The 22,145-nt window shown below is 35.4% G+C and overlaps 2 protein-coding genes across 2 annotated transcripts; one reads left to right on the top strand and one right to left on the bottom strand.

Annotated features, from left to right (window-relative positions):
• The first annotated feature begins 66 nt into the window (after positions 1 to 66).
• Positions 67 to 9,069, top strand: Usp15-31 (Ubiquitin specific protease 15/31). The gene is made up of 14 exons (XM_073075914.1): positions 67 to 508; positions 578 to 769; positions 1,125 to 1,259; positions 1,732 to 1,866; positions 2,174 to 2,277; positions 2,652 to 2,772; positions 3,223 to 3,370; positions 3,663 to 3,809; positions 4,407 to 4,591; positions 5,093 to 5,199; positions 5,625 to 5,762; positions 6,241 to 6,336; positions 6,427 to 7,475; positions 7,954 to 9,069. The coding sequence occupies exons 1-14, from the start codon at positions 170 to 172 to the stop codon at positions 7,992 to 7,994; spliced, it is 2,937 nt and encodes a 978-aa protein (XP_072932015.1). The 5' UTR covers positions 67 to 169; the 3' UTR covers positions 7,995 to 9,069.
• Positions 9,070 to 11,551: 2,482 nt separating this feature from the next.
• LOC140744013 (uncharacterized) lies at positions 11,552 to 20,897 on the bottom strand. Its single transcript, XM_073075446.1, has 5 exons — positions 20,655 to 20,897; positions 16,746 to 16,893; positions 13,951 to 14,147; positions 13,109 to 13,332; positions 11,552 to 11,873 (listed from the first exon to the last, which is right to left on the bottom strand). Exons 1-5 carry the CDS (start codon positions 20,873 to 20,875, stop codon positions 11,590 to 11,592), a joined length of 1,074 nt encoding a protein of 357 aa, XP_072931547.1. The 5' UTR covers positions 20,876 to 20,897; the 3' UTR covers positions 11,552 to 11,589.
• Positions 20,898 to 22,145: the final 1,248 nt, after the last annotated feature.

The following is a 22,145-nucleotide window of genomic DNA, read 5'->3' on the forward strand; positions in this document are numbered from 1 at the left end:
GGTATTGAATTCGTCACGATTATTAAAAAAACAAGAAGTCATAGAGACATATCATAGACTCCAAAATCAAAATGGCGTTTACGTCAGTATCATATCAATGTTTTCTAATTGGTTTTTATAGATTATAGCGTTAAATAAGTGTAGGATTGAATAAAATTTCTACGTTAGTATGTCTACTAATAATTTATCGTCTGTTTTAAAATCTTGTTCTGAAAGTGAGTTAATTAATGAGGTTGTCGAGACGAATATGACACCAAAACAGGTGGAGGGATCGCGATTAAAACGTACATTTACGTTGCCTCGTAACCCTTTTGGGACAACAAAAGCTAGTTCTAGCAAAAACAAACTAATCGACGGCGATGTTAATAAGCCCACAAGTGCGACTTCCGTGATTGGAGTTCCGCCAAAAGATGAGGGTGGTTTAGAAAGGAAGTTGTTTAGAAGGCCGTCATGGAAGATATTCTTGAACAAAATAGCCCAGAATATGCGCACCGTCAATGTGACAGGGGTAAGTAGTGGGCCTATTTAAGTTCATGAGGTTTTAAAGTGTATGTGTAATATTGCAAATGACTTTCAGGTGAAATCAGGTCCAGCGGTTGTAAACGGCGATCGGGTGCCCTGCAGCGGTGATCCTCCATGGCCTCCTGGTACAACCCCTGCAGCTACAGGCATCAAAAATCTCGGCAACACTTGTTACATGAATGCAGTCTTACAGTGCCTATCACATACGGATGTTATAGCTGAATATTTTGTTCTAGACCATTATAAGGTTAGTACTAATATATTACAGGGTAAAAATAACTGTGTTAAGCAATGATATTACATAATTATGACATATTTGATAGTAAGGCGTGAAATGCTAGTACTACTTAGTATAAGTGATCAACTTGCTTGTGAATTCTCTGCAACTTGTAAATATTGCATCATCTGTTTTAGAATAACATCATATGCTTCTCATTACAATTATGTAATGTGACATTAATATATTACATACTAATAATTAATGAATTATGTACTCTGATATATTTAGTATATTGTATAAATAAATGGAAACTTTGAACCAAACAAATGAACCTAATATTGTATGCTTGCTGAACTATTGTTGATTAAGCTAAATGTTCTAGGTGGACCTACAAAAAAGGAATAAGATAAATTCAAAAAAGTATGGTACCAGGGGGGAGGTAACGGAGCAGCTCGCAGCTTTGTTGAAAGCGCTGTGGTCATGTCGATATATACCAGACATGAGTGTAACATTCAAGGTAAATTGGTAACACAATTTCCTATGTGATTTTCCTTTTAGTTTTTCCAGCTGGTTTCACATTGAGTTTCTTGCCTTGATTTGATTTTAGAATGATTTCCTTAATGAAAAATCAAATATTTGCATCTAATATTGATCTCGTATGTATAAGGAATGAGAAATAAACTATGTGTTATTATTTAATCTTAATGAGTTGTTTAAATTATTATATTCTAACCTGAATGTTATCTTACAAGTAATAATATAATAATAGTATTTCAATTATTGTTATGTTTTTATTTCATTCTAATAATATAACAGTAAAAAGTTCTTTGATCCTCAAAAATAATGAAATTCAATGTATATTTTCTCATATCTATGTTTAACAAACCTATATAAGTTACTATTCCATGCCAGATGCTATTGTTGGGCTTCTTTTTTAATATATTGTAGTGTTTTAGTGTATAATGTATCTTATAAATATCTGTCAACAGGGTGCAGTAGAACGACATGGCACACAATACAGAGGGAACAGTCAACATGATGCACAAGAGTTTTTATTTTGGTTACTAGATAAAGTTCATGAAGATTTAAACACGGCCACTAAGAAGAAATACAAGACTATTAAGGTATAATTCTATGCTATTATTTAAAAATCCTAACAGAAAAATAATCTGGTCAATTCTTACTGTGCTTTTCTTTTTTACTCATTTTGATTTTTCTTATGTATTGCTAATAAAACAAGATTGATTTACTTCAAAGCGTGTTATTAGATTTTGTTTGAAAATTTAAAAATTCAATTAAAAAAGTATACTGAAAGTCATTTATTCAAACATCTACAGTTGATTCAGTAGGTGATCAATTGTTTTTTATCTACTAGCATTATAATGTATATGGTTAGGTTCTTGGTTTTTGATATAGGAACATGTTTTACAGAATACTGTAGGTAAATCAGATGAGGTTGTTGCTGCAGAGACTTTGGCTAATCATGCACGAAGGAACAGCTCATTTGTTCAAGCAGTTTTTCAAGCCCAGTACAGGTAAGAGTGCATATGAAACAGCTTTTTTTAGTAACAAACCTTTTCTATGTATAGATCTCTGTTGTGTTTAACTATTGTGTATAATATTATGACAAACGATAATATTAACTTATTTGTGACATCATTTTTACATACAATTTTCCCGAATAATATTGGTTGGAACTGAGATACAATTGATTATACTAGTAAGTCAGCAATATGATAGCTTGTAAATTGATATATCTCTTGTACTTCATTTCCACATGATTGTTTAGTACTCAGTAACATTTTTACTGATTAATATAAATTAAGCTACACAGAATATGCTGCTTTTTAGTGACTTAATTTATGAACCATGTGAAGTCGTGGCTAAGCTAAATTATATTATTTTCCAGGTCTGCGCTGACATGTGCCAAGTGTGAGCGTACATCATGTACATTCGACCCATTCCATTGTGTAAGTGTTCAGTTACCAACGAGACCGGCAACGGCCCAGCCATCACCACTCCCTGTGAATGTAAGTGGATTTTAAATGAAACATATTTTTATGAATAATACTTCTTATTGCCAAATAAAGATGGTATATTTCAATATACTCAATAGCCTAAACTGTATTGACATTACTCATTCCTAAAAAAACCCATAATATTTAAATTCAACATCAATACTGTTGAAGGGTAATATTCTCCATACTCTATACTACAATAAATTTTTCCTTAAAAGTAACATCATTTGGACATGTGACATTAATCAGACTGGTGTATGCTATAAAATGGTTATGGACATATGCATTCAAATAAGAGTAGATTCCTGCCGGAGGTAGGCGCACCATCTACCCCCTGTAGGAGGTAGACGCATTGCTACTCCTCAGGACTAAGTTCCAATTCCTTGGATAAATAGTATGCTGTGTTTGTACCAGTAAGAAGTATTTAAAGTTAATGGTACTGATGATGAATTTGATTTACAGGTTGTGTATGTAAACCAGCAGCCTAGACAAGTGCGTATTGGTGTGGAACTTCAACCCAATGCAACAATGGAGGATCTCAGGACTACATTACACACAGACACTGGAATTGATAGAGATCACATAATACTGGCCGAAATTAATGAAACAGGTGTGTATTTGATTTATTTCATATGTTTTATATTTTATTTTTCAAATATGAAATAGCATAATATAAATAAGAATATAACAAGACACTAATTCGACCAACGAATAGCTGGTTACAGAATTCATTCATAAATGCAATGTTCATAGAAGCAATTTACTGCAACATTAGCTCAAAAGTTGTGTATTGATGTGTCCTAATCATTGAAATGTATTGTCATATCTGAAAGTAATATCTGATAGTGTCTCCCATATCTTGTTTATGTTACTTTGTAATAAATGCTTCATATTGTGTTCAGGTTGGTGCAATGCTCGAAGTGGCTGGGAAGTTGCCGGTATTGACTATGGAGCCCTGTATTGTATGGAAGCCCCACCTTTGTTGCAGACACCGACAACGCCTTATTTACTAATATTATGGGTGAATTTGCTCGAAGGGGAAAGATTTGGTAAGCTTCACAATACAATGGAAATATTCATGTTAATTGAAAATGTATTTTTTGGAAATATCGAAAATGAATATTCACTAGATGTCATTCAAACTCCATTCAATTGTATTGAATGCAAGATCATGTCAAGGTTCACAAATGATTCATGAGAAAACAACAAATCTGTCATAACAAAGGTAACATTTGTATTTGTGTCTTGTATTTTTAACTATATCTACTACTGTTTCGATTTGAGAGAACTTGGTGTATTCTAATAAATTAAGACTGAAATTAGAAAAAAAATTCACTTCATTCATCCACATAAAAACATTAAATATTTACTCAGTGTCAGTACAAATTAAAAAGTAAATCTAGCCACAAACCATAAATATTACCATAGACATAAGTAGTTTATAAAATTTTCCTTGTTCAATATGATATTTTTGGACGACCCGCGTGGCTGAGTGGTACCATACTGGTCTGATGTGCAGAGGGACCCGGATTCAATCCCCGGATAGACAGATTTCTAAATGATAAATTTAGGTTTTCTGGGTGTTTGTGTATTTGGTGTATCCTAGTGTGGGGCTGTGAGTGTAGAAAGGGTTTTTTTTTGATCAGGTTCTCCATACGCAATGCAAGTGCCGCGCGAGATATCGTACGAGGACCTGCAGAAGCTGATGCTGAAGGAGATGTGCCAGGTGATCGCCGAGCGCGTGCTGGAGAGCGCGCAGGCCGCGGACATCTTCCGCGCGCGCATCGCCGAGGCGCATCGCCCACGGGACCCCGCTTACTTGCAACCCGAGGTAGGGGCCAAGCTGTTCTTAACAGGATTACTGTAGCTAGGTTCCCCGTGCGCAATGCGAGTGCAGCGTGAGATATCATACGAGGACTTGCAGAAGCTGATGCTGAAGGAGCTTACTTCCAAACCCGAGGTAGGTACGAAGCTGTTTTTATAATGGTCTTTGAACGTTGTAAGATTGAATTTACATGGTCATTGTAATCGCCTGCTGAAGTATGAGTGTGTATTGCAAAAATTAGGGGAAAAATAGACAATTTTATTCATAGTATTCTCTACCTGTTCGATATTATAATTATACGAATTTTAACTAGTTTGAATGAACTAAATATGAATAGAGTCTTTTAAAAAAGTATTATTTAATATATGCCATATTCCTATAGTAAAACAAACTACATACTTTTTTATGGAGCAGTAACACTTCTCTGAGTTAGTCTCTTAATTGCAACAAGAATAGAATTCATCAAAGTGATTGTCTAGAATTAACAGTATATTGTTATATTTGCAGCTGCCGCATCCACTGTTTGCTCTAGACGTAGAGCAGGCGCTGTGTGCCCACGACAAACACCCGCACCTTCGCCTCGAGCTGCTCTGGGATCCTGTGCATAGGGACAGGTAAATCATTTACTACAATAGTAAACGAGAATAAATTTTATAAGATTGAAGTACCAACTGATCGTGCAATCCACTTGGGTGACCTTGTACTTGAATGTCATTGCCACCCATGACATTGGACAGGTGTTGTCGACCTTGTCAGTTCTGAATGTCTAAGATGCCAGTAGTGTTAATTTCATCCACGTAATGTAGACTTGATTTACGATAGAAATAGGTTTAATTCTCGGTCGAAGTGTACTTTATCCATCTGTCAAAATTGCACATTATTTAAACACTTTAGTTAAGCATCAGTTACATATAAAGTTTATTTCATATCAACGTAGATATTATCTTTAGCTTTTGTGAAGTATTATAAACATTTACAAAGTCATGGATAGGTTTGTGTATAATGTTATCTTTACTATAACGTTATATTCCGTCATTAGCATAATCCGTTCAGCGGGCGAGGCGTGCGAGGTGCACGTGTCGGCGGCGGGCGCGGCGGGCGCGGCGCCGCTCACGCTGCACGCCTGCCTCGCGCACTACACGCGCGCCGAGCACCTCGCGCAGGAGGACGCCTGGAGGTAACCTTCAACTTCTAAAGCCCGCTCCACATTCCCGCGTTCTCGCATGATTCTCGTGAGAAACGAGAATGTTTTGTCCATAGGGTAAGAGGCCAGGGCCGGACTGAGCCGAATGGCTTTCAGGTGGCTCTAAGCACTCAAGCCGGGAAGGGTAGATGGTATAGACTTTGCTTGATGAGTTTTTTTTCCGCAGTCCAATTCGTATAAGAAACTGAAAGAAGTAGCTGGTGAATATACCACCTATCTGATAATATCTAAGTTATCAACAGGTAGATAAGACTGGGGCCTGTATAAGCTAGGAATGGTTAGTATATGTCTCACCAACTATATGGCCAGTCCAACACTACTTTAGGCCGTAGTCCACCGCGGCGTCAAATGCAAATTGGGATGACACGCTAGCTATAAGTCTGATTTCAACATAATTCTTGATGCTTGATGATTTATGAATTTTGATGAATACTTAAATTTTTGTTTTCAGATGTCCTCAATGCCAGAGGTATATGCCTGTTGTGAAAACGCTCGGCCTCTGGTCTCTTCCAGATATTTTAGTAATACACTTGAAGAGGTTTCGTCAGTAAGTATCAAATATTATCTTAGGGATATTACTTATACATTCATAGTAACAACATGTACGGAATCTAATGACTTCATTTTATTATTTTAGGCAAGCGAAAGGGCGAACGAGTACTAAACTAACAACAATGGTGGAGTTTCCATTAAACGATTTCGACATGACGCCCCATCTTGTTCGAAGGAATTCACCCGCAGTAGAATCACCAGGTCACTCTCGATCCCCGCGACGACGGCACTCGAAAGCTGCCGTTACCAATCCACACGAAAATATGTACGACCTATATGCCATATGCTATCACCATGGAGACGACTTAGAGACTGGACATTACACAGCAGCCTGTAAGAATCCATACGACGGACATTGGTATAAGTTTGATGACTCGAGGGTAGCGCCGGTAGACGACGAAAACGCGTACAGTGAACTCGTAAACAACACGGCATACATGCTTTTTTATAAGCGCAAAAAACCCAACGTTGTGCATTCATGTTCTACAGATGACAACGGACACTGGGCGTTACGTATGCCGAAATATGTTAAACCACCGGGTGAAGCGCTGAACGAACTGACTGAAGTCAAAGAGGAACATGTTGAGGAGTCGAAGGTTGAAACCCCCCATAGGGAGGTAGATACTGAGTCAGATATTACCGCGCCTAAGTTAAGTCCAACCTTGTCTCGAAGTGTACCGAGCTTACCTGACGATAGCATGGCGGAAGTGACGAGTCCCACGAGGCAAATTGTTAGCATCATACATAACACGTCGATGGTCCAGTCACCGACGCTGCAGCGACCGCTGATAGTCGAAGTGAACGGTAACATAGTTAATGACGAGTTAAGTGATTACGAAAACGAATCTAGTGTAGCTATAGAACCTTATATTCATAAAGATGTTCACGTTAACCCCAAAATGACGCCAGTGGACAGTAGGCGGCCGCGGTCCGTGGACTACCCTACAAGGTCGAATGCGTCGCCGTCTTCCAGAGACTCGAATAGGAACTATGAGAGCTCTCCGCTGGTCGCCAGCATCAATGGCGTAGAGTACCATCCCACCACAGAGGATTTGATGTTGTCAATGTTCCAAGAATCTAAGTTTATTGTTCCGAGACACAGTAATCACATCACCGCGGAATCTCACAGGGCAGGTAGGTTCACACTACATTATGTAAATAAATAAAATGAACTTGCAGTTTTCATTGTTTCATTGAAAATATGATGAATGATGATACAGTAGTACAAAAGAAAGAAAGAAATTACTTGAAAAATTTGACGTAATTAATTACAAAATAGTGGAATATAGTTAGAAATTATGGACCTACGAGCTTTTGCTCGCGGCTTCGCTCGTGTTACGAAGTATTATTATTAACTAAGAAGATTTATACAAACTTTCATCCCCTATTTTATCCCCTTGGGGGAGAATTGATCAAAATCGTTTCCTAGCTGATGCCTACGTCATAACATCTACCTGCATGCCAAATTTAAACCCAATCCGTCCAGTGGTTTGGGCTGTGCGTTGATAGATGTCACTATGTCAATCAGTCAACTTTGAGTTATATATATTTAGATTTTGTATGGAGATTGTTGATTAACTTTACAAATAAAATTGTGTTCATTTGATTTCAGGAGAAAAGTCTTCAGTCTGGAAAACTCGAATATCCACATGAGAGCAGCTAGTGTTACCACCAGGGTACCACATTAAGTCTTATGCTTTATTTATTTTACAGCTTACCTTAGATCTGAGGCTTGCATGTAGTTGACAGTTATGTTATATATAATACTTAATATATTTTGTGGTAGATATGATGGAGGAATTGTAGGCAGTTTGTATTGACAGGTTATTTTATATTGAATGTAAGCGTGTTCGAGGGTTATTCTGCGTATGTGTGGTAGCAGTTGAGTATAGACCGCGCCAAACTGCTAGTCCACTTCGAATATAGAAACGAGTCGCGTCACAATAGCAAATTGTAGATATGAGCGGGACGAAGACAGCGCGGACCCGTACATAGCTGCGTTAGTGCGCTCTTACCTTACGGGGTATATGCTATCTAAACCTGCGCGCAACAACTTCAGAGCGGACTAGAAGTTGGGCGCGGACTATACTAAAATATATATTCATTTTGTAACAAAATCACGTAATCATTGAAATATATGAAAAATATATCAATGCTTGCAAAATAATTTGCTATACCGTGTACAATCACTAAAATGAGTTATTTGAAATTCGAATTCCTACAAAACCATTGAGTATGTTAAACCTTAATAGTGAATAAAATATAATCTTAATAACATTTATCGTCCTGAGGAATTCTTACAGTGTTATGATTGACATATTTTTTGCTGGATATTTGCAATAGACTGGTATATTGCTATTGTTTTTAAACAATTTGTAGGGTTATTACATTATACAGTTGGTATTATCGTCATGCGTGAAACTTGGCCTAAGTTCAAGAGTAATATCTTAAGAAAAGTTTAAGATTCGTTTAAGGCTCAGCTGTATTGTACCTATGATATCAGTTGTTGAATATATTATGATTAAAAAACAACTCTGGAATCTTAAATGAAGTTAACAAAAATGAAGTTATACTGCCGTACACGATTCAATCAACCTACGTTTCGTTGGAATGTATGCCCGTTAAATAGGCTCTCATACTAATGTAGAGAAATAGATAGGTATCGAATTTCGAGTACATAGTTGTGGTGTATATTATTGTAAAATCAACTTGTAGATTGACTGTACATAGACATTGAACGTGTCAGACACGTGTCTTAGCAGACAAATTAATATTTTTCTGTACACTGTACACGAGGCGTTTGAGCTGTTGGGTTACGATGGACACGATAATGAACATTGTATACAAAAATATTTTGTCTGCCGTGATACGTGTCTGATACGTGCTTTGTCTGTAGATATAAACTAACCTTTATTCGTCGTATAAAACCACACTTGTGCCTTGGCTCTAGGGAAGTTGTGATTAAAAAGTAACATAATATAATACTTGTTGCGGACGTGCACAACGGTTTAAAATTATAAATATTTGTATTAAATACAATTATAGATATATGTATATTGTAATTGTAACGAGGTATATGAACGATACCTGAACGATACAATGTAGTACACAATTTTGATACCCATGTGATATGTCATTTAGAGATTGGCAGATTTTTTTCTCGATCGCATTAGTGATATGATTTCGTCGATAATGTATATATTTTGCGAGGTCATGTATAATTTGTTTCGCAATTATTTGTTAAATAATGTATATATGTAGCCTTTATATAGTATTTTTATTTTTTACATTAATTTATTGATTTGTACCAAATGATATTCAGATTTGGATGAAGCAAAGTTTTGTAAATAACGAGAGTCCTCCTTATTTGAGTTGTCTGTTTAGTATGTAAACACACCTCAATGTGATTTCATTCAATTTTATTGATATTGATTTTTATAAAAGACACTTATTATTGTAAGCGCAACATTGCGTTGGCAGCTGTCCGACGTGTTTACCTGTGACCTGTAAAATATGTACCTAACCATGGATTTTAAGGCCGACTGTGCACTCATTTTATATGAAAGGAGTTTCACCTTACGAACTATCACCGCCCGAGTACCGGGTATTAAGTCTATGAAGGACTAACATGGAGTTATGTATTGAAATAGATATATGATTATACATATATGAGCGTAATTGCCGTAATGTAAGCATTACAATTTTTAGTAATGATATAAGTCTTGAAATTTAAACATTGTATATGTTGTGTAGTTTTACAGGTTTATTTAATGGATTGTGTATCGTCGGCCATACATCAAAATTTATTAAACTTAGCTCGACTGTGGGCATTTCTTCATTGGGACGACACGACACGACACGACACCGACACGACACCAGCATAGATAGACGCGGGAAAATTAGATTCGAATATTCCTTACTTCAGTTCTATAAATGGTTTTAAAATGATTTTAAGCCAGACATATTACTTATATATCCAGCTTTAATAATAATATAGTTCATTAGTGTTGATGTAATGCGACATGACTTTGCTGAAGAGGTTTATCCAAAACTAGACGTACGAACCTTACGAAGGTTTTCCGCATGTCGTACTTTCATACGCTTTCCATGTATGAAAGTAATTAATTTTCGATTAAATTAAATAATATTAATTGAAATTTTCCTATGTCGCACCAATATCGTGTCGTCTCAAGAAACTCCCTATAATGGGCGTAAAATTGTTTTAGAAAACATATTTACACTCAACAGTTTCTTGTAACATAATGTTTATATTATGAAATATAGAACTGTTGAATAACGAATTCTTGTGTGTACGAGAGTTCGTAAAATGAAATAAAGCGTAAATTTATTATATTTTGAGAAATGTAACTAACTTGTATTTAGCGTTAGACTGGCACTCCTTTTATAAGGTGTCGGAGGTACTGCTGGTACTCTTGTTAATGTATTTTATTTTCTCAAAAATGTTTATGGAGAATTTACACAGATTGAAATACCCATGTTTCATATTTATTTTTATTGGGTGACAATGTGACCACTGTACCTCCGGTTATATTTTGATTTCGTTCGTTGTTTTAATTTAAATGTTTATTTTTAATTGATCACGTTATGTTAAAATATAAGTGTTATGTGCACCTTGATCTTGTTTTTTTTCTATTACTTTAATAGTTTTTAGAACCCGACTCCAATTAAAATGATGCAATATATTTTTCTCAATAATATTGTTATACGCACTAACCAATTTGGTTTTAGTTACACATTTTATATCAAATTTTACATTAGAATAATAATTAAAATGTATTTTTTTGTATGATTAAGATGAAATTGATATTACCAGTTTATTTTGCTTGAAAAAATTTATTGCAGAATTGATATCCATAAAATTTTGATGTTATTATCTGACTGATCATTTTAATATTCTGTAAGTATGTTATCAACATTTTTGTACTTATCCAATGATATGTTTAGTGTTTGATAATGCCTGTGAACTGTTTTAACTAAATCAACCTTTTAATTAAAAGCGACCTTTAACAACGACTTATTGCAATTATTATTTCGAATGGCATTGAAAATAAATCCGATATTTAATTATATTGCAACGAACCTAGTTCAGTCGACAAGCAGTTGTTAAAAAATTAAATACCAAGTCAATTTTACTATATGTTAAAATATAATTCATCATTCTTAATAATACAATGAATTCATATGACAGCTAAATTTAAATTATACTTAAACATACCTTAATAAGAACTTACAGCTGACCTATGAATGTAATTCTCTGATACGTTGCAATAGTACTGTATATAGTATCACCGTAGTTAGAATCGAGTACGAGAATGACGTGTTTCTTAGGGTCCGCGGTGACGGATGTAGGGGTGAGTCTCGGTCCGGCGGAGTGCATGTTGATGAGGGTGGAAGCGTTGTACGGCTGCCGCGTGTCCCACGACAGCACGTCTGAGCACTCCACGTGGCGGACGTACACGTGGTGCATATCGGAGCCGAGTAGCAGCACCGGCTTTGTGTTTTCACCGAAGACTGAAAATATAAACGTTAAAGCAGTGGCTTAGTTGTTAAGAAACTTGGCGTCTTGTTCGAGGAGTCCGAGGGTCAAATCGCACGTAGACGCTTCTGATCTTACAGTTATAGGCGTTTTAGAAATTAATTATTATTACTTATTTAAATGGCGCAGGAATACATCGTGAGAAAACCTGCATACCTGAGAAATCTTAAAAAAAGTTTTCAATCACGTTAAAGTCAAGTTTCAAGTATACTTGAAAGTACTTGCCAGCGCGGTGGACTATGGAATAATGCTTCCCATTCCGAGAGGGACAGTAATGTGCCCAGCAGAGGGACAGTAATGTGTTCGTGATGATGAAGGACGTTAAAAAATGTTTATGCAGGGTTCTACTGGGGGCTTAATTTCCCCCATAATTTAATGGGTGCTTTACGATGACAACTGTTTCAGTTTAATAGTAGTCTTAATAATATTATAGTAACTTCAAAGACCGTACCTATTTCGGAACTTAATATTATCGGATACTTATCGTTTGATTTACCATTTACGCAATACACAGTAACTAAACCAGTTGGAGACTATTCAAGAATTTTTATACCTAGCAAGAACTGGAGTAGGCATTAGAGAAATTCTATTTGAAATTAATTACGTACTAGAACGGTTGGAATTCTAGGAACATTGACTTCCATGAAATAAACTAAACCAATATTAGTTACGTGATATAGTTGTTGGGTTTTTTTCGATTTTTATTCAATTTCTATGTTTTTTGCAAGCTATGTTACATTTTTATGTGTTCAACATTTTTTGTATCTACTACCCTATACCTAGTAGCAGGCTGGCTTCTGGATACAAATAATATATGTTTTATATATGTAGAGGAGAATGTTTTGAAGGTGGTAGAACCCTTTGTGGTTCGACTCCGGAGGCACCAACGTCACACCTATTTCTGCCTCATAACAACATTGTTAAGCGCTGTGTTAAGCAACAGTGCTGTGTTCCGGGTGTGGTTTGAAGGGTGTGGTAAGGGAGGTGCTTTTCCGAGGCGTTCCAGCTTAGTCCTCAGGGGTAGCTGCGCATCTGTGGCCGACCTCAGGTAGGAATATCTAATCCTATCTGGGATGTCCATGGGCGGCAGTAGCCACTTACCATCAGGTGGACATGCTCGTCTGCATCTCCTATATTATAAAAAAATACATATTGAGCCAAATTAACATCGTTATCGCCTAGTTTGATAACGTGAAATACCTAATCTTACCTCTCAGAGTAGCGACTGAATTCCGCCTTTTTAAAACTGCGGTGTCTAGTTCGAACACACCCTGATGATACAATCTAGTGATTATTAAAACAGGATGAGTGATAAATGGCTTCACTAGGGCTATTTGTATGCCTACCGCCGGGGCACAAGCCAGCACTAGCCACCCTGTACTAGTTGATACATCATGGACGAGTATGGCTCCGCGCGAAGCGTCTGAGACATATCTGAAATGTAAGTATACGGCTGCGTTCACACCAAACGTATTGTTGGTCACAGTGTGAGAGCTCTAGTGTGAACCTGCAACAGTACCCACAATCAACAATACGACTGCAACTACGCATATCTTAGCGTATTGTCGGCGGGATGTGAACAAAAGTTGAATATTAATGAAAAAACTGTAACGCACGCCCACATGCGGAGGTAATAAGCTTGGTTTGAATACGGTCTAAAAGTTGAACGCAAGATTCCTTTTAAGAGACATTTTGAAATCACAGGCATAGCTTTTTGTACCTGATTGGTCCAGTCTGATTTAAATAAGATCTCATAAGAGAACAAGTTAAGTAATTATCTAAATTGACTTATCTATTTAAAACGAGCTTGTTCTCTGTGTTTAACATAAGATTTTAGTTACCAAGTAGTAATTAGCATCACGTCTCTTACTACGATCGCTATAGAATCAGGTGCACTAAATAGATGCAACTTCTTATGTGTGCACCTAATTAAAAGTGTTAATATGTTTTTATATCTAATTACAATAACTACCTACCTAAACAAGGATATTCAAGCATTTCCATAAGATGTAAGTCGAGTTTATGAATAAACCAACGATAGTAAAAACGTACACGTAAGTTTTTCCTCCTAATCCATATTCAATCACCAAGTTCTGGAGTTGAGAGGTTGGTTCGGTGAGCGATGAGAGTTCTATGTGCTTCGTCACTTTGCCTAAGGTAGAGCTGATAACTACGATTTTTGGAGGACACGTGCATCGAGGGGATTGCGCTGTTTCAATAATGCCAATATCCAACACCCAAAGGTTACCCTGTAATAAAAAAAAACTACGATAATCTTACTTACAATACGTACTTACCAAAATAAATAATATCTTCAAACAGTTGAATAGATATTTTTTATTTCTCCGCAACTCATCAAGAGATGGCGTCACTAGTGTTGTTGAATCACGTTATCAAAGTTTTCTCAATATCTTGCATGTATTTGTCGATATAATATATTATGTAGCTCTAAGATTAACCACGGTCCTCTCCGGGCTTAGGTACTAAGTGATCCAGAAGACCCCGAAATCTCATATTACCAAAATATCTGAGCGTTCAAGTCACGTTGGAAACAAAGAAAAAACAATTAATCATTAATTACATTTTTAATATTCATTTTTTGCACCGAGCTTTATTTTTAGGTCTGTGACGATTTAGAAACAACAGATTTTTAATATGTTTTTAGCTAAACATTTTCTTACACACTTGTTTGTACAATAATAAAATGTAAGCACAACGAATGTCGACTAATTTTCTACAAATTTTGCCTAACCTAACATATTATACGAGTAGTTTGCTATAAGTATAAATGCTCTTGAGCTTCCTGTGTTCGTAACTCAATAAATCAGAGTGTTTGAAGATGTCTTGTGGTAAATTAGCTGTTATAGTTTTCGGTTTACTTTTTACAGGCATGGAGAAAAAAGACTATTAAGGGAAATAGTATTAGGGTCAGAGCATTTAACTACTCGGTTCTCGCTTCTGTTGAAACGTAGTCTTAATCTGATATTTGGCTTTAAGGTACGGCGTTGCGTGTTGCCTAACAAGAATTCGATCTGACACAGGAGACAATTGTTATTGTTACCCACCCGCTTTGATTAGACTTGATAAAGTGTTTGTAGCCGTTTGAATGATAGTTTAATGCTAGCCTGTCTAAGTTATTGATCTAAACATTGGACAACTTAATTTCATTTCGTTAGACATTCCCCAAACATTTCGTACCTATTTGAAACATTACTACGAGTTTAAATAATATAAAAAGAGTGTTTTTAAAGTCTGCAACTGCAACTATTTAAATAGGTACCGTACGTATTAGCTAAGTACAAAAATAACTTAATTATCTATAAAAGCTTTTAATTGACTTGTGTTAGATATAATACGACTATGATGGTGGATGTTTATTATAACGATGATGAACCTAATAGATTAGTTTTATTGTTAATGTTTTCTAAAGTTTACTATACCTATGTAAAATTTTACACTTTGAGAATTTTAACCACATTGTTAGCGGTATTTACCTACTTAGGCCCATTTGTGAACTAAAGTCTATTTGACACTCAATTGTAGTGAACGATATGATAAGTATAAATTAATAAAATAGCTTTTTATATTGTGGAAATGAAAGTAATTGTATCGAACGATTTTTTTTGGAAGATTTTGAGTTTACTCAACTTTCAAGTTTATAATTATATCACACTTAAAATTTAATTGGGTTTGCATGTTTGTCCAGTTTGTGAAAGGTAAATTTAATTGTAAGGTTGTAGTCCTTTTTTGATATTTTTTGCAAAAAATAAAACCAAATCTATACTTATAATAAATCTGTAGAGAGGTCAATTCTGTACATGAAATATATTTCCAAAATAACTATCAGGGGGTGATTAGGGATCGATACTGATGTCAAAAATGCAATGTAAAAATTTTGTCTGTCTGTCGGTCTGTCTGTCTGTCTGTCTGTCTGTCTGTATAACCGTTATAGAAAAAAAAAACTACTCGACGGATTTTAACGAAACTGGGTACAATTATTTTTCATACTCCTGAGCTGGTTATAACATACTTTTCATCACAGAGCAGAGCAGTGAAGGGAAATGTTGGGAAAACGGGAGAAGTTACTCCATTTTTTAAGCTTTCGTCGCGTGTGAAACCTTAATGGTTAAGCTACACAGAAACGATGTATGACGGAAATGTTCTCCTTAAAATTATATAAAAAATATCCCACGACAGCATATGTCTATGTTTTATGGTTGATGTTGTTGATCTCACAATAACACGTGTAACTCTCGATAGCTTAGCAGTTCGAAGCTTTCTGATTATATTTGTCTACTCCTACGTTTATAACACTCTCAGTCATCCCTAATTAAAGAAGTTGTGATAAAAGATAAGGGTTATTCACCTTTTTTTTTATTTATATGGCAACACAACGTTTGCCGGGTCCAGCTAGTTGATAATAAAACTTTCGCAGTTTGCCGATATAGGATATAGGTAGGGAGCACTTACTACTAGGTACAATTTATTTCCGTAATTAATTATTGGTGAACATTAACAATTGAGTAAATAATCTCTTTTAAATAATTTCGTTGACTAAAATATGAAACATGATGTGTCTCCAACATCATAAAAAAAAATGTTAAATGGTTTGCAACAGTCACTGTACTGTATCTATAATTTCTAATTACTTATGTGGAAATCCGGTATGCATTATATACCTACGTTACAAAAAACTAAAAAAAACTATTAGAGTTTCAATAACTGAAAATGTAATTGAAACTTCTAGTATGATATACCTCAATCAGAACAGAAGCCCAATATGAACCGGAAGGTTACCTACGAACGTGATTGTCTAGACCAGAAACGTACCGAAGGTCACCACTCACCAAGTGGTCGAATTGGAAGTCCACGGCGTTTTGCAACGCGGCGCAGTCTGCGAGGGTGTGCGTGGCTATGTTGGGGAATGGTTGGAGCTCCACTCCCCGGCGGCCGCGAACCACTAGCCATACTGTAGCTAAAACTCCGCTTTTCAACCTATCAGAGAAAATATTCAATAAACATATTGATAAATACAGTAGTAGGTATGTGCCCATATGAGTACCAATGGTACATTACATAAGATGCAATATGCAGTGTGTAGGTATAAAATCATATGTAAAAATGTATATGACGAATAATGTATTTTGTCGGTAAGGTCGATTAAAATAAGAAGTAAATGCAAAATCACTGAATGCAAGTGTAATAAAATAAATAAAACAACAAGGAGTAGGTAATATCGAAGTAGGTAATGATCATGTGATTAAATAAAAAAATCTATTTAAAGTTAGGTAAGTATATGGACTTAATAACGTATTTCAGAACTATACCATCGGAACTGTTAAAGTTATATACTTTAATATTTCCGATGGAACCATTCCACTTCCACTTGGAACTCTAATAAAAATGAAAAAAAAAATGGTTAAATCAGGGGTCTGCAGATATGGGCTTCTTTACGTTGCAGCCAGAGAGATGTAACTGAAAAAAACGTATTTTCTTCTCCCTTAAAAAAGAGCCGCTCTGGGCGCGAGTATAATTTAAGAAAATACGAGTAAGTCGATAAAAAACGGGTCTTCCTGCTTCCATATCTATATGAAAGTTTGTTACCCTTTAACACGCGCTGTGGGTTGAATCCTAAGCCAATATGGTCTGAGTATACCCCGCGGGGCGAATGTAACAGATTTAGAACGCATATTATGGGTATGTACTCGTATAATCTAAAACAATAGGTTTTCAACTCTTTTCAGTTTTTTGAACTTTGAAATGGTTTAAAAGGCGAGGCAAGGTCATATTGGAAAGCTTGTTAACAAGTATTAAAAAGCTTGCATAAAAAGTTTAACCTGTATTCCGGGTTAAACTCTGTATGTCCAAAAATAATTTTCGTATTTCTTTATCAGTTTCAATTCCAGTCGTCGATTTATAATGTACTTGGAGGACAGCTACAAATGCCTTTTGACCATCTCGATACAGTGTAGGTTCGCGGAGTTTATTTAACCGATTTCTTTAGAATAATTCGAACAAGTAAGTTTTATGAATTTAAATTTTATAGCCGAGGTTCGAATCCCTAGAACCTACGAACGTCAGATTTTTAAAGGTTATATGCGTTATAGAAATAATTATCACTTTCTATAACGGTGGAAGAAAACATCGCGAGAAAACTATACGCCTGAGTTTTAAAGAAAAAAGTTAATTAAGTGCATGTGAAGTCTATTAATTCGTGCTATCACAGGCTACATCAACTATACCGTAAAAAATTAAAGTACCTAAGTAGTATTTATAAGTTGGTAAGTGACATTATTTTAAGTGATTTTTTATAAAATTATAGATTGCAATTTGGGTGTTAAACTAAATTCATTTATACGGATAATGATACGGATTCATTTATTACGGGTTAATTATACGGATCTCGAAAAGATTTTAACTCTAAGGAGTTTGTCGTGTATGCAATATGTAAACCAGGGGTAAATTTGCACCCAAAAACAAATACAGGTCTGTGGGTAAATTGAACATTAAATCTTAACAAAAACGCTCAAAGGTGTACCCTGTAGACGAGGCTACTCAGAAATCTTTAAATCAAAATTAGATCACTTGTGTACATTAAACCTTGTGTGTAGGTCGCGAATTATTTTTATACGTCTTGTTCGTTTCGTAATTGACAGCGATAACTAATACATGATAACAGTATTTTATATCTTCTGAAATAAGATCTAATAGGCAATGAATCCGATTTATGAGAGCAATACACGTGATTTAGTTTCAGTGTTACACAATTTAGTTATACATAAAAAGTGTTAATGAACAAGATTCTAATTTTATTGCATGAATACTTTGCATTTATACGAGATTCGTAATCTTGGTGTTATGTGTGTATGTCTATATTTACTTAAATGTCAATAAAATCTTTTTACTATGCGATAAATGTTTATTTGTATGTTTAAGGTGATTAGTGACGTAAGCTTCCTGTGTTAGGGCTGATTTTTTTACCATCATAACGAAATATTCGATGCCACATAGGATGGTCACCACGGTATTTTCTCAGGATTGTAGAATGATAATACGAGTATATTTATAAAGAGTGTAGCTCAGTTGAAATTTACGTATTTATTACGTAAAGTGCTTAATTGTAAATATTTAATTGTCAATCATAAACTAAAATTGCAATTATAAATAGTTGGAAAAGTAGTCATATTTTATAGCTACGAGTATATTTAGGGCCCGTGGCTATACTTACCATTTGTAATTTATTACCATAAGTAATAAAGTTTCGTAATTCGCTTAGCTACATATAGTTAAATAAATTGTTCACCCACACCAAGTACCTGTGACACAATCTTTATAAAGCCTCTTTTAGCTTATTCTATAGAGTGGCTCCATTAGTACTATTGTTACTACATCGTTAAGAAACAAGGTCGCGTATTAATAATCTATAAGTTTCCGATTTGTTTACCTACATAGTAACATTTACTTCGGATCCAATTGATAATAACTGTTAACAATTATTGTTAATTTTAAGGCCCTGGTGTTATTAACGGCATATAACAGTTTGTATGTTAATGTTATTTACACTTTAGATCAGATTGGCTATATGCTTGTTTGCTACCATTACATATCAAAAACAAATTCTTACTTTTAGTTTTTGATATTACAAAATATCAAATACACTTAATTTTCGAAAAAAAATGAGTGAAGCCGAATGTACTAAATGTGCGTCGGTCATAATATTTATAGAGTAATTGCCTTCGACAAGCTGATACAGATGTCTATAATATTCTCGTTGATAAAAGTACAAACCTACTGACAGAGATAATTATAGTAAAAAAAAACTTATGATACACCACAGCTTTTGGACCTCCCATTAACAAAGCTACGCCCATGGTTAGTCATAAAGTTTGTGTAATAAGTTAAATGAAAAGGGGACTAATATGGTCCATGTCTCTCCCACAAATCAGAAATGCAACGACATTCATATGTTCAAATCCGTTAAGCCGTTTGCGATGTAGAGCGACCGAAATAATCCTTATCCTTACTAATATTATAAATCCGAAAGTAACTCTGTCTGTCTGGTTGTCTCTTCTTCACGCCTAAACCACTGAACCGATTTTAATGCAATTTTATACAAAGATAGTCTGAGACCCGAGAAAGGACATAGGATAGTTTTTATCCCGGAAATCCCACGGGAACTAGGGATAGCGATCTAAGATCGATTAATCGGAGAATCGATCTTTTGGACCCAAAACATCGATTATTTTAATCGATATTAGTAAGGATTGAGTCGTAAACTATGAATTTTTTTTTTTTTTTTTTTTATAATATAACAGTAGCAGACGAGCATGCAGTCCACCTGATGGTAAGTGGCTACTGCCGCCCATGGACATCTGTAATCAACCCCAGATAGGATTAGATATTCCTACCTGAGGTCGGCCACAGATGCGCCGCTACCCCTGAGGACTAAGCTGGAACGCCTCGGAAAAGTCTGTCTCCCTTACCACACCCTTCAAACCGGAACACAGCAGCGCTTAACACTGCTGTTATTAGGTAGAAATAGGTGTGGCGGTGGTGCCGCCGGAGTCGAACCACAAAGGGTTCTACCACCTTTATTGATCAAGTGATGATCTTTAGCAAAGTTGAATGTACGAATTTTCAGTATTATGTATGTTATTATGTTATATTATTGTCTTTTAAACGCGGGCGAAGCCGCGGACAAAAACTAGTGAGACATAAAAATTCATACATTCGTAGTCGGGTAAAAATAGACTTACCTCGGTGTAATCACGTAGATATCATCTTTAAAACTAAATGCTTTAGTAGCAATTACGTTTTCTCGTATGTATTGTCCAGTTTTCGTCCATAGCTCAGCGCTGTGTTCACATTCAATGTGAAGAGGGCCACCGCTCCAGGCTAGGTTGTTTGTGTGTCCGTCAATTATAATTATATTACACACAAATAAAATTAAAATACATAAAAAACTTCCCTCACACATCGTTCTGCGAGCAAACTTATTGGCAAATTTAATTCTACTCACTGCGTAGGAATTTTAAAAGATACGCGAATTTACTCTGCTTTAAGTTCAGCATAAAATACTAATTTAGCATTGTGGGAAATAAAGTTAGTCATTCGTTTCCAAACGTTCCAAAAATTAGCAATCATCAAATTAAAACGTAACCTCTGCGAACCGTAGGCATTTTTTTAACTCAAGGGAACTTCAAGTGTAGTATTAATATTTCAAGCAAATCATGTTTTATGTTACGTTTATTAGAATAAGATTTAAAAAAAAGTGTTTTTACCATAAAAACATTCCTATAAAGCAATTTCTATAATATTTTTCTTTTTTCTTTTTACTTATTTACCGGGATTTCGGTCGTACCTAATATACATGCGTTATTGTACTATAGTGGCGTACAGTTTTAATAGGATGCCAATTATGGTATAAGGAATACCATAAATGCATAGATGGCGTAGACTTAATAATAGAGTTCGCCAGGATACTTTTGAAACTGATAGATACTTCAATACCGATCTGGTATTATTTTGAACTTAAAAAAAAAAACACTAAACTATGTGAAGTCTACCAATACGCACTTGGCCCGCGCGGTGGACTACGAGTATGTCCTAATCCTTCTCATTATGAGAGGAGACCCGTGACCAGCAGTGGGACGATAATGGGTTGTTGATGATGATTCTTTTGCAAAAATATATTTCTTAAGAATGCAATGATGTAGGTAGTAGTTCAATCCAATAGTAAAATTAAATTTGAATAAAATTATTCCCTGAAGGAGCAATATTACAATAATATTTCCTCACATTGTTTTGCATTACCGTAGCGAATGGGAAATCAGTAATAATTTAACACCATAGTAGAGCCGCTCTACCTGACTACTTAGTGCCCTCGGCTTGAAAATGAAAGGTCGTAATTTAGAATTGTAAACTACAACGAATAGATTTCAAAAGTAATTGTTAACTGGACTGGCCTACTGGATAGAAGCTTTGTGTTTTAGGGTACATGATTCTGTTGTGATACTCTACTTGGTTGAAATTAGAACTTGCACGTTGTGGGTCTATTGTTTGGATCCAAGGTACTTTTGATTTTTTTCGAAGTCATGTGCTTATTATAAATTAACTAACACTAACTTTAACAGCGCAGGTGAACGACTAAGAGTTCTGTAAAAAAGTTCTTAAATGTGTTCTACCATTGACTAACGTGGTAAACTACGACCTAGAATCATTCTTATTATGAGCGGAGATGCGCCTAC

This window comes from Epargyreus clarus, unplaced genomic scaffold, assembly GCF_041222505.1.
Source record: "Epargyreus clarus isolate Ecla_fem2 unplaced genomic scaffold, WU_Ecla_fem_2.2 ptg000008l, whole genome shotgun sequence".
Taxonomy (NCBI): Eukaryota; Metazoa; Arthropoda; class Insecta; order Lepidoptera; family Hesperiidae; genus Epargyreus; species Epargyreus clarus.